The following is a 16,249-nucleotide window of genomic DNA, read 5'->3' as shown; positions in this document are numbered from 1 at the left end:
ACAAGGGGGGAAAGATTCATAACAAACCAAGGCCCAATCACCCCTTGGCCATCCAGGAGCAGTTGCTGGGGGCCGGCTTCTCATTGCAGTCCCAAAATCGGCTGGGGTAGAGCTCCCACGCCTATGGGAAGGCAGAAATCCAACCAGTGCTTCGTTCCCCCCACCCAATCCCCCCGCATAGCTGCCTACCCCTACCCCTGAAAATATACCCCCACTCACGCTGCCCCACCCAGTTCAGTCCTTACGTTTCTCTGCAGTCTGGGTGGCGGGAAAGCAGAGAAGGCGAAGCCACGTGCAGCACCCTCCAGCCTCCAGCTCCTCTAGGCTGAACTGAAGGCTGCTGGGGGGTGGGGCTTATTTATTTATTATTTATTTTTAAATTTTGATTTACTATCCCGCCCTAACCCCTGGGGGTCTCTGGGCGGCTTACAGAAGGTGCTAATCACATTTTTACAGAATCTAACCTAGGGCCACAGACATATAGGGGTGGTGACTACCCTACCAGGCATCCTTTCCTTGCTTAGCTTCTAGGAATCAAGCCCCTACCCTGACTTCCCTCCCAGTCCCAATCCATCCAACAGAAAGTGGAGGGGGAGAAACCTCTGCTTTCAGAATGGGGTGGGGGTGCAGAGGATGCGTGGCAAGGCTTGGAGCCTTGTTGCCCGGGGGCGGGCTGGAAAATTTCGGGGATTTTCCCCAGAGCTCCCCTGAAGTTGACGCCTATGTTCAGGGATACAGGAGAAGGAACTGAAAAGAGCAAGAGTCCAGCAGCACCTTAAAGACTAACAAAATATGTGGCAGGGTATGAGCTTTTGTGAGTCACTGTTCACTTCTTCAGGTATAAGGTGCTTCTGGACTCTTGCTCTTTTCTACTGGTACAGACAGACTAACATGGTTACCCATCTATCTTGATCTATCTCCATGGAGGAGAAGGAATCGTCCCCCTGTAGAACCAACCTCAAAAGCATGGGGGTTTGTCACACAGCAGAATGTTCTAAGAATATGTGGATAATACTGAAGGAAGGTGTGGCAACTGAGCTGTTCATTAGCTCTTTCTGAGGGGTGTTCACAAGCAAGCAACTGTACGATTTTGTGTCTTGTACTTTGCAAGGCAGACATGCTACAGTGCTCAAACCAGGAACCAGATACCATTCTGTATTTAAGAAAAGTCCATCCCTGTCGCTGTCTTCATTTTTCTGCCCCCTTTTTCTTGCACATCCTCACAGTCTCCTGGGAAGAGTGATCTTGAGCCTCAGACTACAGAAACTCTAAATGGACACACTGTAGCACGGAGAAAGGGGCCTAAGCCCAAGCACAGACCACCAGATCAACAGAAGGAGAAGAACTTTATTGGCGCCGGTTCAGTCAGCGAAGCACGCTTTAAACAGACTGAACCCAGAGCAATGCAGGCTCCAGGCTTTTATACTGCAACAAGGTTACACGTCATCATTTACATCACCAGAGTGGAATTTTCCATTGACTAGGCTTACTTTTCCCTCCCAAACTACACAAGCTCACTTCTGCCCCCTTATGACTGGAACATGAACAGCAACTATCCCCTTATATGGGCAAGGAATAATAATGCCTACTTCATTCCCCCCTTTCGGTCCTTTCTCTGGGACAGAGAGAGAGACCGACAAATAACATGACACAGCAATTATTCCTTGTCCGGAGAATGTACAGTAACTAACAGTACTTTTCTTCTTTAACCTGTGGGAGAATTTATGCATTAGTGTTCAACCTGTTCCTTTTAGCAGTAACCAAATATAAAAGTTTAACAGTATCCTTGTGAGCTAACATTGCATTAACTACATAACAATTCTTAACTGATAGTTCTCCTGCAATTCTTTCAGCAAGATCGATAAATAGATTCTTGGTCACTGGGGGGATTTCTATTACTTTCCCCATTTCTGACCAAAAGGTTGTGTGAATCTTCATTTCAGTGCTTTGGATTTTTGAACTAATAGTTTCTATGACAATGCGTCCGTATGGACTTTTTCGACCACCAATATCTATGCCAACCCCATACATCAGTTTCTTTCTTCCCTGGTTCTCGGATGCTCGGAAATGTAAGCACAAGGGAGTGCAGTGGTTATGGCTGCAAGGGGTTAGACTAGTTCCCTGGGATAACTTAAAGTACGGGTGGGCTTTCCCTCCTCCCACTATTCCACCTTGAGGTCCATCTGAGATATTACCATCATTAGAGACATACCAGACTTGTGCTTCAAGTTCATAAGTTGATGACAGAAACATTTTCCCTTCTTTGGCATAGCTCTGCTCTTTAGCTAGCCCTCCACACGTTTGTCTAATTTCCCCTGCACTATACTTTCGACTTCGAGAGATGGCATGACATATGTCAAAACAGACTTGCATACTTTGACTAGACTGGGAAGTGACATTGGACGCTAAAAGGGAAGAGGTGAAAGTATCAGGACTTGTGTACCATCCACTAATATAAGCATAAACATTAATACGGGCCCGAGTCACATTGGACTGGGGTCGAAAGCACATAAATTTCCCTTGATTTACACAAACACTGTAACTTATGCCCTCATGAGAACATTGGGTAACTACAGACGAAATACAATCAAAGTCAGAATGATAAATGAGGGTTTGTGAGACTTGACCTTCACGAAAAGTGGAAGTAATGCAAGAGGTACAAGCAGGAAACCCCATAACTGGGATGCAGATCATAGAAGGTACAAAAACACAATTTAACAGAAGCATCCACATCTTGGGCCTGTGCGTCGACTAGTCAGCTTCCGGTGTGACTAGAGCAGGGCCTGATGCTCCAACGAAGGTCTGATTTTTCACCCGTGCGCAGGGAGACCGTTTCCGGTAGGTCTCAGCAGGGGTTCTGGAGTCAATCTTCAGCTGTGTCCTCTTGGGGCGTGGGCCCAAGAGAAGCAGAGCTTGCTGGATTACTGGGCACGACACGTCTAAGCTTCACAGTAGTAGGATTAGATCCTGGCTCAGCAGTCCATCTAGTATGGGCAAGCTTCAAATTCGTCCAGTGGATCCAGGGTTTCCTCTCAACGACCTTCACAGCTGTAGGGGAACTGAGTAAAACAGTGAAAGGTCCCTCCCACCTTGGCCCTAAGGGCTCTGGTCTCCAATTTTTAACCCATACTGAATCTCCAGGACTGACATGACACACAGAATCAAACAAGGGAACTGGGAGACAGGCAGAGTAATGTCTTTGGAGTTTCTCAACTTGTCGTCCAAGGGCTTGTAATTCTGCTGAGGTGATTAACTGATGAAACCCATAAGCATCGGTATGAACTCCCATGGTCAGTGGGGGAGGACGGCCAAACATTGCCTCATAAGGAGAAACTGAAGTTCGTTTGGAAGGGAGGCAGTGCAGTCGGAATAACACTAGAGGTAGAATCTTAGGCCATGGCTGTTCAGTCTCTTGGGTGAACTTCCGCAAGGAGGCTTTAAGAGTTCTATTAGCTCGTTCTACTGCTCCTGAACTCTGGGGACGATAGGCACAGTGTAATTTCCAGATGATTCCTAAGGCTTTGGCAACTTGCTGAGTTAATTCAGAGATGAAGGCTGGTCCATTATCAGAGGAAACCCAGGTAGGTAATCCGAATCTTGGAATTAGATCCCTTAACATGGCTCGGGCAACTTCTGAGGCCTTTTCAGTGGCAGTTGGAAACGCTTCTATCCATCCAGTATGCGTACAGACAAACACCAACAGGTAGTGATGACGACCAACTTTTGGCATCTCGGTGAAATCAACAACAAGCGAAGTCATTGGGGCTGGTCCTGGGGTATTGATTCCTGGAGGTCGTCGGGGACCTTCTCTAGGATTGTTTCGGGCACAGGTAACACACTGACGGCACACGAGGTCTGCTAATGCTGTCTTCCGTTCCAGATGAGCCCAGCGGTCTAAGGCTTTAACAAGACTGGAAGATCCATAATGGGTATTAGCATGAAGGGCTTTCATTATTTCATAGCCTAAGGAGGCTGGAATCCAAATTTTTCCTGTTGGCAAGATCCACCAACCTTCCTCATTCTTTTTTGCTGATTGCTGGTCACAGAGGTAGTCTTCATGTTTGGTGTAACGAGGCGTCCAAGCTGAGACTGGAGTGGGGAAGACAGGACAGGCTAAGACTGACGGACTAGGAACTAGAGTGCGGAGACAAAGTTTTCCTTCTGCTGCTTCCTTAGCTGCTTTATCAGCACGACCATTTCCTTCTGCAATTGGGTCAGACTTCCGTTGATGTCCTCGACAGTGGATTATTGCAATCTTAGTTGGCAGATTGATGGCTTCTAGCAGAAGACGAAGATTTGGCCCATATTTGATATCCTTTCCAGCGGCTGTAATAAATCCTCGGTGTTGCCACAGCATTCCATGTGCATGGGCTGCCTTGAAAGCAAACATTGAATCGGTGAATATATTTGCAGCTGCATTCTTGCTTAGATGTAGGGCAACTGTCAGGGCTATTATTTCTGCTAGTTGAGCAGATGTTCCAACGGGTAGAGATTCTGCTTGTATCACCTGATGGTCATCTACAACAGCATAGCCTGCTTTGCGACGTCCTTGAGGGTTGATGAAACTGCTACCATCACAGTACAATATTAAGTCTGGCTGCTGAAGGGGTTGGTCACGAAGGTCAAGACGAGATGCAAACAGCTGGTCAGTGGTTACTAGGCAATCATGCTCAACATCTTCACATGGTACTGGCAACAAGGTGGCTGGATTTATGTTGATGACAGGAGCTAGAGATACACCTGGGTTCTCGAGGAGAACTGCTTGGTACCTGGCCATACGTGAAACTGTCAGATATTTGTGACCACGAGCTTCTAAAATGGTCTTAACTCCGTGTGATACAAACACTGTGAGTGGGGCTCCCCAGGTGAATTTGTTTGCTGCTTCAATAAGTCTACAGCAGGCAGCAACAGCACGTAAGCAAGGGGGCAGACCGGCTTCTACAGCATCCAGGTTTTGGCTAAGGTAGGCCACAGGCCGATTGTGAGTCCCAAGTTTCTGGAGAAGGACACCTAAAGCAACACTTTGCTTCTCATCTACGCAAAGGGAAAAAGGTTTTTCTGGATCTGGCAGTCCTAAGGCAGGAGCCTCAATGAGCCGTTGTTTCAGGGTCCTAAAGGCAACATCTTGATCTGGGCCCCAGACAAAAGGTTCCTGTGTCCCCCCTTTGGTAGCTTCATATAAGGGTTTGGCCAAAAGAGCAAAGGAGGGAATCCATAACCGACAGTAGCTAGCTGCACCTAAGAAGCCTCGTAGCTCTTTGCGACTCTGGGGTAGAGGTATCTGGCACACAGTTTCTTTCCTTGCATTACTGAGAGACCGTTGATTCTTAGAGATTTCAAATCCTAGGAACTGGACTCGAGTTAAGCAGATCTGGGCCTTCTTGAATGAGACTTTATAGCCACAGGCATCAAGGAGACGGAGAAGGTTAAGGGTGCCCTGGGAACATCGATGAGGGTCAGGGGCACAAAGTAACAAGTCATCCACATATTGGATTAAGGTAAGGACCCCTTCTTGGGTGTCAAAGTTCTCTAAGTCTTTACCGAGGGCCTGTCCAAACAATGAAGGAGAATTTTTGTAGCCTTGGGGCAAACGAGTCCAAGTGTACTGACATGGGCTGGAGGCTCCAGGGGCTCTCCATTCGAAGGCAAAGATGTCTCTGGACTGGTGGTGAAGTCCAATACTGAAGAACGCATCTTTCAAATCCAAGACAGTAAACCATGCAGCCGTGGATGGAATCAGAGTCAGGATTGTATAGGGATTTGGCACTACAGGGTGGATAGCTTCTACTTGAGTATTCACTGCCCTCAGGTCTTGGACTGGGCGGTAATCAGGATTCTTGGGGTCTGGAGAAGGCTTAGGTACTGGAAGGATCGGAGTATTCCAGGCAGATTCACAGGGGATCAGGATGCCATCTTTCAGGAGTCTCTGAAAGTGTTTGGTTAACACTCTTCGGGCATCTTCACGAATAGGGTATTGACGCTCTCTCACTGGATTGGCAGTAGGTTTAAGGACCACAACTACAGGAGGTTGGTGTTTAGCAAAGCCTGGGGGATTATCTTCTGCCCATACAGTTGGCACTTCATTTCGGTAGTACAATTTATCCTGCACCTTTTCCTTGTCATAAAAAGCATCTTTATCAGTCTGATACTGGACTTCTTCAGGGTCACCATCAGGGTGTCTTCTAAATCCACATCCCATTAGGACCTCAGGAAGTCGCCACTCTTCTGTAGCATCAACCTCTAAATTACAACACACTAGTGAAGTTTGAGTCTCTGGAGGTAAGGACAGAAGTGCTGAGCCATCCGGAGTATCAAAGGTTATGGAGGCACGCATTTTAGATAAAAGATCTCTCCCAAGCAAATTAATCGGACAGCTGGGATTTAAGAGAAAACGGTGGGTGACCCGGTGACCTCCTAGAGAACAGGTTCTTGATTGGAGGTATGGGAGAGCAAGTTTCTTCCCTGCCATGCCTACAACTGTTAGGCTATCTTTAGTGGGCAGAGCAATGGGTGTCGTTACAATGGATACTTCAGCCCCCGTGTCTAACATGAAATCAACAGGATTTCCTTCAATATTTAAGCGGACCAAGGGCTCCCGAGGGCCACAATTGACAGAGCCCGGTCGCCCCTAATCATCATAGTTCATTCCGGCCATACCAACAAAGCCATCTTCCGACTTCCCTGCAGGGTAGGTGCGGCTGTACCGGCTTTCATTAACTTGCCCTCTTGGAAGGTGGTTAAAGCTCTGTCCTCTTCCTTGGCCTCTAGATCCTCCCCTCCCCCGGAGTCTGGACTGGCGGTTCGGACATTCGTTTTTCCAGTGGCCATCCGCTCTACAGTATGCACATTGGTCCCGGCCTAGGGTTCTAGGACCACGGGGCTCAAGGTTGGATGTTGGGGACGGGCGGTCATACTCATGGCCTTGGATCACTGCTGCTAAAATTGCTGCCTTTCGTCTATGCTTAGCTTCTTCTTCTTTCTTCTCTTCTTTATCTCTATTCACAAAAACCTTCTGGGCCACCTCAATTAATTGGGACACGTTCATCCCTTGGAACCCTTCTAACTTCTGTAATTTGCGTCTAATGTCAGGTGCAGCCTGGCTAACAAAAGATGCATTCACCATTGTACGGTTTGCTTCTTCCTCTGGGTCAAAAGGAGTGTAGAGGCGGTAAGCCTTGTACAGTCTTTCAAGGAAGGTATAGGGTGGCTCAGTTGGCTCTTGAATGACCTCCCTCAATTTAGCCATATTCATGGGCTTCTTTCCTGCTTCCTGGAGACCTAAGAGGATGGCAGTTCGGTATTCCTCTGATCTTCCTCTATCTGCATCTACATTGGGGTCCCAATTTGGGTCTATATCTGGGAAGCGGGCACGAACCCAGTCAGCTGCATTAGGCTGTTGGTCAGCAGGGACTCTGTTTTCAACAGTTTTCTTAGCAGCTGCCATGACTTTCCGCTTCTCTTCTGAAGTTAATAAAGCAGTAAGTAACTGGCTACAATCTCGCCAGGTAGGGGCATGTGTAGCCATAATTGTTGTAAACAGATCTGTCATGGGTCGGGGGTCTTCACTATATGGGGTCGTCTGTGTTCTCCAATTACAGAGATCGACAGTACTGAAAGGAGAATAGACCCATCTCATAATCCCATCCGCTCCTGCTGGAACTTGACGGAGAGGGCAGACTGTTGCTAAATTGCCAGTTTCCTGAGATTTGCCTACAGGCACTTTAAAAGGGTTCATTTCACTGAGTCCTGATGTAGGACTCCAATGAGTGGCGGGGCTCCAGGTCCCTGTTGTCGGATTTTTCTTAAGGACTGTCTTAGGTATGGGAGTGACAGGGGTCTCAGGTTCAGGAGCAGAGGCAGTAGCCAAACAGTCCACTAAGGATGGATAAATGGTGGAGACTGGCACTGAAGGGCTAAGCGCTTCACTGATTTGCAGTTCCTGAAGCTGCTCCTGGGCTGCAAGTTCTTGGGCGGCACGGGCCTGCGCAGTCTGTGATCTAGTCACTCTTGCTTCTGGGGGCGGAGTTGGAAGAGGAGGCGGTGGCAATGGCCCAGCAGAGTATGGTGGGGGCCAATCATCCTCCGGTGGCGGGCAAGTCACTTGGGGGCCTTGGGGCCTGCTTTCTGGGGTATTCAGGGTTGGACAAATTGCTGGCATAGTTCCTGGTGTTGGGCAAACTATAGGCTGGTTGGCTGCTGGGGCAGAGCCCTGTCGGGTTTTAAATCGCTTGGCCTTGGAAGGATTTTTCCTCACATATTCATACCAGCAGTAGACATAATGGAGCTGCTGATCGGAATGGTCCTCTTGGGGATCCGTAGCTGCCAGATAGACTCTGTGTAGCAGAGAGAGATCCATGGAGCCCTCTGGTGGCCATCCCACTGTAAACGCAGGCCAGTTTACCTCACAAAATGTCTGCAGACAGACTGGATTTAAAACTACGCCATGAGTGGCTGTGCCAAAAATTTCTTCAAAGTGCTTGAGCATAAACTGAAGAGGGGTTTTGGGCTTTGCCTGACTCCCTCCCATTTTGAACAGACAAAAGACAGACAGCTGGGTATACAGAGGGTGGGGTAAACAGGGAGAGTGGTAAGGGGTCCACTGCTCCTAGACACATAAAAGGGAGACCTTAACCACAAATGCTTCCACCTGTACCCGACTCAGATGCGATCTCTCGACTGAGAAATGCGAGCTTGAGGTGACCACAATTCAATTTGACTTTCTCCTATTACGGGAGTCCGCCTTTTCACACTCACACACCATGCATTCACTTCAACACAGATCCCACCCTGATCATAGGAAAGCCAAGGCTTTCCTAGCCTGCCTGACAGAAACTGACCCGATAGGAAGGTGATCAGGCTTCCTCTTCCCTTCAACTGAAGGGGACCGATACCGATTAATACTGACCTGACTCTGACCAGACTGGACTCCGGAGTCTTCCCCTGATGTTCTCCTCCTGGCTGAGTTCACTGAGCAAGCGACTTTGGTGAGAACCAGCCCTGGAGAGGAGTGAATGATCGGCTTTTCGAAATCGAAAATGGCGCCTTTGCCGCCAAACAGTCCTCAGTCAGTGCGGTTCTCTTCAAAATCGTGGCTCAGGAGGGCCCCAACAACCCGGCCTTGGTTGGGTGCTCCCCCCTTTCCCGGTCAGGGAACCAGAAATGTAGCACGGAGAAAGGGGCCTAAGCCCAAGCACAGACCACCAGATCAACAGAAGGAGAAGAACTTTATTGGCGCCGGTTCAGTCAGCGAAGCACGCTTTAAACAGACTGAACCCAGAGCAATGCAGGCTCCAGGCTTTTATACTGCAACAAGGTTACACGTCATCATTTACATCACCAGAGTGGAATTTTCCATTGACTAGGCTTACTTTTCCCTCCCAAACTACACAAGCTCACTTCTGCCCCCTTATGACTGGAACATGAACAGCAACTATCCCCTTATATGGGCAAGGAATAATAATGCCTACTTCAACACCTCTGAACACAGAACAGGAATCATGGGGATGCAACACCTGGGCTACAGCAAGTCCAGTACCCATCTCAAGGCACATGACGAAGCTACAGTTAGCTGCTTAATGTTTATGTTGTGTTAGAAATTACCTTCAGTATAAAGTGTATGGCACATTTTCTAGGTGCCAGTTTTGATCATGGGAAATGTGCAACCCCCCCCTCCCATTTTGAAATTCACTGTGTGGAACTTGAAAATTCACTATCTTTCATCCTAATGTACTGCACCAGGAAGGCTAAGGCACTGGATCTAAAGTAGGATACCTAAATGTAGGTGTACAGAAACATGCTGGAAACATTACCTTGGCATGGAATTTAAGGTAATCAGAAATGCTGTTTGGAACGCTTAGCCTGAGAATTTGCTTTCCGCTTCTAGCATAAAACTGCATAAGTTTTTGTCAGTGATCCAGAAGTTCAGAGTTTCAGCTTTGGAGAGGCAACTTACAGATTGGCAAGAAGTAGATCTGCTGTCCACTGTTGGAAACGGTTGTGCAGGCCCTGACCTGGAAAGTCCAGGCAAGCCCAATCCCATCAGATCTTGGAAGCTAACCAAGGTTGACTTTGGCAAGTACTTGGATGAGATACCTTCTTGAAATACCAGAGGTGGGGGCAGGCCCCAATGATGGACCTCCTGATGGCACCTGGTATTTTTGGCCACTGTGTGACAGAGTGTTGGACTAGATGGGCCATTGGCCTGATCCAACATTGGGCTTCTTTTGTGTTCTTACGTTCTTTATTCAGCCACCTCTCTGAATACCCTCCAGGCCCCCAGTAGGGGTCAGTCACCAGAGGTCACCATGACTTCCAGGTGCACACACATGCGTGCGAGTGCACACAAATACAAAAAGGGGAAAAAAGCAACTGTTGTGCAATATAACAAAGTTTGAGTCCAGTGGCACCTTTAAGACCAACAAAGTTTAATTCTGGGTATAAGCTTCCATCTGCATGCATACTTCTTCAGTATGTTACCTTGAGTTATGAATAAAGCTGGGAGGTGGAGAGTAACATAGCATACTTTTTAATGGTTTGTTTTAAAACAAAGATGTTTGAATTCTTAGTGTCACAATATACAAACGATATAAACTGGAAATTATGCCATAACGTTGCACATCATTATGTGACATAGCTCCTCGCCCCTTTCTCCTGCCTGGAGTCCCAGGGGTGAGGGTTTGCCCCTGGGATGATGGCCACTCTGTGTGCATTGGCTCACATAACTGTGGCCATATAAGCTAGCCACATTCTATTGCTCCTGAATTTCTCAGATCTGCAATTCAGGGGGACCAGCTTACGTTTTCTGCAAAGGCTCTGGTATGAATCTTAGAAAGTGCAATTCGTTTTAAATCCAAGTTAGGTAGAATAAGAAATGACATGCATGCTTATTTACTTTTGATCTCTTTGACATATGTTAGTCTTGTTTACTTAATCGTTTCAAGAATAATTAGATTAATTCTAAATAAAATATATATAACACTGAGTGATTCTTGGCTGGAGAACCAAGGTTTTCACCCAGCACCTGGAATAAATAAAGAAACTTCTGATCTCCTTGGTCAGGAGACTGGGACCTGTTCAAGAGTGATCATTAGAGGAAACGGCCATTCTCCACAGAGCATTGTGTATTAGGGGGTAACCTTAAGATAGCCAAAGATACTTTTAGTTTCCATCTGGCTATCTTGAAGTAATGGTCCCTCACAAGTGGGTTTCATAACCATCACAACCTTATGCCCTTAATATAGATCTGATGAAAGAAAATTCAGGTGACTATTTTATCGATTACACATTTCTCCAGTGCAGTTGGTGAGATTTCTTTGCAGTGGCATCAAAGCTGTAAGTTGGAACTTCTTTCCCATAGAAGGTCTCTGTCCCATCCTTATGGGTCCTTCAAATTCTAGGCCAGAGGTCCTCGATCTTGGTGAGCCTGTGGACACTTTTGAAATCGTTAGAATGGGGCATGGGCATCACCACAAAATGGCTGCCATGGGGCCACGGCCAACCACAAAATGGCTGTCATGGAGTTCTAGGGCCAATCACAAAATGTTGGGAGGTTTATTTATTTGTTTATTGGATTTATTACTCTCTGCTATTGCCAGGCTCTGGGCGATGTACAGTACCCATAAAACACAACCAGGTAAAACCATGAAAACATTAATAGCACATATCTGAAGAATAGAGATGACAAATACTAATTAATCCCATTTCAGACTGCCGGCTACTTTGTGGGCAGAGGGGGAAGAGGGCAAAATAAAGGTAAAGAAGGTTGCAAGCCAAGCATCTTCCTAGGATGGAGGTGGCTGTTTCCAAAGGCGTGTTACCTGCAGACACAAAGCTGATGTTTCCTGGGTTCTTTTGTAGTGCTCATGTTCCAGTGAAGTGGAGGAAAGACAGGACTGGCTCTTTGCTTTGGAGAAGAGCTGCCTTGTTGAAGCAGCAAATGAGCACCAGGAAACCCATCGATGGTTACCATGGTGCCCATGGACATGGGGATGCCAGCCTCCAGGTGGGACCTGGAGACCCACCCACCCCGAATTACAGCTCATCTCCAGACTACAGAGATCAGTTCCCCTGGGAGAAAACTGATGCTTTAGAGGGTGGAAAGTATGGTATTGTATCCCACTGTCCTCCCCAGGTTTCACTCCCAAATTTCCAGGAGATCCCTAACCTGGATCTGGGGACCCTACCCCCCCCACCAGTGGCCAGGGGGGATCTAGCAACTCTACATGGATCTTGGGGATCACTGTTCTAGGTGAATGCTGTGCTGTCTCAGGGGATGTTTGGGATCTGATGTGTATGTCTGGTATCTTTTCTCCACTAGGCTTGCTTCTGATTTAGTATGAAGCTTGCTGTTTTATTCTGATGATTACTGCATATTTTTAATTATTTGATGATGATTTGGTTTTATGTTGTACGCTTTATCTGATTGTGAGCTGTCCATAGATTTTTCCTTTGCAAGACAGAAAATAGATATTGTAATAAATAAATAAAATATGATCAGCTATGATGCACATTAGCACCATTGTATGGCCAGGGTTGATTTTTAGAGGTGTAATTTTGGCTTCAAGAATGAAGCATTATGCAGCAGTGGAACAACAGCTGTTCAGCACATGTTCACCATCCGGAGCTAATTCACACATGCAGGTACATGATTGGATCTATCACGACATGGTTACTTAACACTTGATGACTTACAGCTGAATGTGTGTACTGTCTCCATTCAAAAGCATGGTGTTTGAGATACGGCTGATACGGAAATTAATCTGTGATGGATGTTTTACTCATTCAAGTCATCACTTGATGATACACTTAACGAATGATAAATATGAGTGGACCTGACCACATGCAGAAGACTCTTATCACGGGAAACTGGTGACCTCATCTATATTTCTGTAGCCACATTACTTATATGCAAAATGTAACGGTTGTCGTTTAACGCTGATCCAACAGCAGATAACACACTGAGCCAATATAAAGGCTAAATTAAAGCAAGCAGCCATATAGTGAATGCAGCATTTGGCACACACTGAAGCGATCTGAATTCATTCAGCACATGCTAACTTGCAACTGAATCCATATTTAGAGGACTGCTATAAAGTCACTAGAGAACAGGTCCAAATGCCACTAATGTCCCATCCATATGGTTAGAGAAGTGTAAAGAGAGCCGACATTGTATAGTGGTCAGTTTCTACTAGGGATCTGGGAGACACAGGTTCAAATCCTCACACTGTCATAGAGTTCCTAGACCCCCCTCCCCAGCCAGGCCTTACCCCATCTGTCAATCAGCTGGCCAGTGGGGGGGACGGACTTACTGGGAGAAAAGAGATGGCCAAAGCCTTGTGGCTGATGTTGCACAGGAAGTGACATCATCACACCAGTGATGTTGAGGAGACTCTCTGCTATTTGGGCAAAAACTCTATAGTAGAAGCCAGTTTTACCATAGAGTTTCCCCCCAAGTACCAGAGCATTGCCCGGACGTCACTGGTGTGATGATGTCACTTGCTGTGCAATGCCAGCCACAAGGCCTAGGCCTTTCTCTTTCTCCTTGTAAGTCTCCCCCATCCCCTGCCGGGGGAGCTCATTAAGTAACGCTGGGCCAGTCACTCACTCTCAGCCTAACTTACTCTGCAGGATAGTTATGAGCATAAAATGTAGGAGGGGGAGAACAATGTTGTAAGAGGCTCTGTATCTTTTCATTGGGGAGAAAAGACCAATTGGAACAGAAGGGTCAGTAAGTAAAGGAATGGGCTGGTCATTTAACTTGCAGGGAAGTTTCCTCCAAGGGTTGCTGCTCTAGAAGGCTGATGGTGGTCAGGAGTAAGCAGAGCCAAGTCTCAGCAACTTTGCCAGCACTCCAGGAGCTGCTTGGCTGAGACCCACAAGTGGCAATAATAACCAATGTCTATTCATCAGGTACCACCTCCTCCACCACTGCTTCTCCCTTACAGCTAACACCCACTGGTAGTGACACAGAGCAGAGTGGCCCTTGTGGTGTTGGCCCTTCGAGTTGTAGGCACCAGACAGCTTGGCTTCCTCCAGAGCCATTTTAACTTCCCAAACTACTCCTAAACAGCTAGGTAGGTGGCTGGTGGTCAGCAGACAGGAGGTGCGGAGACCTCAGTTGGGATCCTATGCTTTTCTTCTGCTCCTCAATGCAACCTTCTGTTGCCTGGTTTGTTCCCTGCAGGAACAGAAAGTGCTTAGTGACGGAGGGATGTGTTCCACAAGAGAGAACCAGGGTATGCAAACAGAAGGAAAGTATAAGGGTTCACACCCAAATCCTGACCATAGGTCAGCTGCAACTTGACCATAGGTCAGCTGCAACTTGCACTGTCAGTTTTTGTGATTCTAGGACCCTAGGAAGAACTTGAGGATGGGCCCCCCAGAATCCCTGCAGGGGGAGCCTCCCCTGGCCTGACCCCCCCCCCAGGGAGGGAAGGAGGGAGAAAGAGCCAGCCCCCCAGCTTGCCTGGCTAGCCAGCCATGTGTGGCTCAGCCAGGATGGAGCCTTCGATACAGCTACAGTCTTGGCCATTTGAGTGCCTTTTCCCTCCCACCTTATCTGGCGAGGGGCTCGGCCGGCTCAGTATCTCCTTCCTCACCATGTGGCTCAAGCTGCTGGCTCATCTCTCCCCCCACCACCACCACCCCCGCCGCCATCCCTGATTGCCTCCGTCCTTCCTGAATCTCAGGCAGCCTGTGGGATCGCCTCCTGCTGCTTGAGTGAAGCCACCACTACCACGAGTCTGTGTTGGCAGTGGGGCTTGAGAGTAGCAGTGAGTGGCTTGAGAGTGGCAGTAAGGTCAACTGGCAGCAGGGCAGTGCCCTCCTGCACAATGCCCCAGGGCAGCTACCCTGGATGCTCCATGCCTAAGGCTGCCCCTCACCCTGAATCATACAAGCATTGTGCTGGGAGAGTGAAACATAACTGACAGTCAACCTACAGTCAACCTACGGTAAAGGTAAAGGTTCCCTTGCTCGAAAGCCAGTCGAATCTGACTCTAGGGTTGCGGTGCTCATCTCTGTTTCAAAGCCGAAGAGCCAGCGCTGTCCGAAGACGTTTCCGTGGTCATGTGGCCGGCATGACTAAACACCAAGGCGCACGGAATGCTGTTACCTTCCCACTGAAGTGGTACCTATTTATCTACTTGCAATTTCTTGCTTTTGAACTGCTAGGTTGGCAGGAGCTGGAACTAGAGACGGGAGCTCACTCCATCATGCGGCACCCGGGTCTCGAACTGCTGAACTACTGACCTTCCACAGCCTGCAGTTCAGCGTCTTAACCACTTGAGCCACCGCAGCTCCTCCTGCTTTACCATCAACTAATAATTAAGAACCCAGCATGAATGCATTCTAAATGGCTTTCCCATTTCACACACACATTTGCAAGTGCCCTGCAGTTTCTTTAAAGGTTATATCCAGAGCTGGAAAAAGGTTTCAGCAACAACTTCTTCAGCTGAGGCAGTGCAACAGAATTCAGCATGGTGTACTGATTAAGGTGCCAGAGAGATATTAGAAACACCCAGATTCGAATTTCCACTCTTCTCTGGAAAGTCATTAGCAGTGCAATCCCGTGCAGTGTTACTCCAGTTTGCATCCCCTATTTCAATGGAAGGTGGATTGGAGTAACTCTGCATAGGACTGCACTGAGTGACCTTAAGGTCAGACATTCATTCTCAGCCTAACCTACTGTACTTACTCAAATGCAAGACTAGGCTTCCCCCCCTGGTATGCCATCAAACAAAACAGGGGGTTGTCTTATGTTTGCATACAAATTACAGTAATGCCAGTAATCATTTATTTTGGTGTGTATAACGGTTTTAGGGGCGGTCATCTTACATTCAGGGTCAACTTTCTTTCAAGTAATTATGATACCTCACAGAGTTGCTGTGAGAATGGAGAAAGGGAGAGTGATTCATGTGGCCCTGACCCGGATAGGCCAGGCAAGCCCAATTTTGTCAGATCTCAGAAGCTAAGCGGAGTCAGCCCTGATTAGTACTTGGATGGGAGACCACCAAGGAAGTCCAGGGCTACTGCGCCGAGGCAGGCCACCTCTGTTTGTTTCTTACCTTGAAGACTCTACAGGGTCACCATAGGTCAGCTGCAACTTGATGGCAAAACAAAAAAAAAAGTTCCTTGGAGGAAGACCAGGATTAAAAAAACACAAACTTATATAGGAGGCAGAGGGTGCGTTCAGACGACTCTTTAGATCCATGTGAGGCACGGGTGCCTCATGGACTGAAATGTAATGTCC

General features: G+C 47.6%; 2 protein-coding genes across 2 annotated transcripts; both read right to left on the bottom strand.

Moving 5' to 3' along the window:
* Positions 1-3,058: 3,058 nt before the first annotated feature.
* On the bottom strand, positions 3,059-6,568 carry LOC107121557 (the record flags this gene model as incomplete). Its single annotated transcript, XM_015424479.1, has 1 exon — positions 3,059-6,568. A coding segment is annotated over exon 1 (3,492 nt), but the record flags the coding sequence as incomplete, so codon positions are not given.
* Positions 6,569-6,623: 55 nt separating this feature from the next.
* Positions 6,624-8,174, bottom strand: LOC107121558. Its single transcript, XM_015424481.1, has one exon. The coding sequence runs from the start codon at positions 8,156-8,158 to the stop codon at positions 6,629-6,631; it is 1,530 nt and encodes a 509-aa protein (XP_015279967.1). The 5' UTR covers positions 8,159-8,174; the 3' UTR covers positions 6,624-6,628.
* Between the last annotated feature and the right edge of the window lie 8,075 nt (positions 8,175-16,249).

This window comes from Gekko japonicus, unplaced genomic scaffold (genome assembly GCF_001447785.1).
Source record: "Gekko japonicus isolate JY-2015 unplaced genomic scaffold, Gekko_japonicus_V1.1 scaffold82, whole genome shotgun sequence".
In the NCBI taxonomy this organism is placed as follows: Eukaryota; Metazoa; Chordata; class Lepidosauria; order Squamata; family Gekkonidae; genus Gekko; species Gekko japonicus.
Note: the sequence above shows the minus strand (reverse complement) of the source record. Positions and strands in the feature narration are given on the sequence as shown.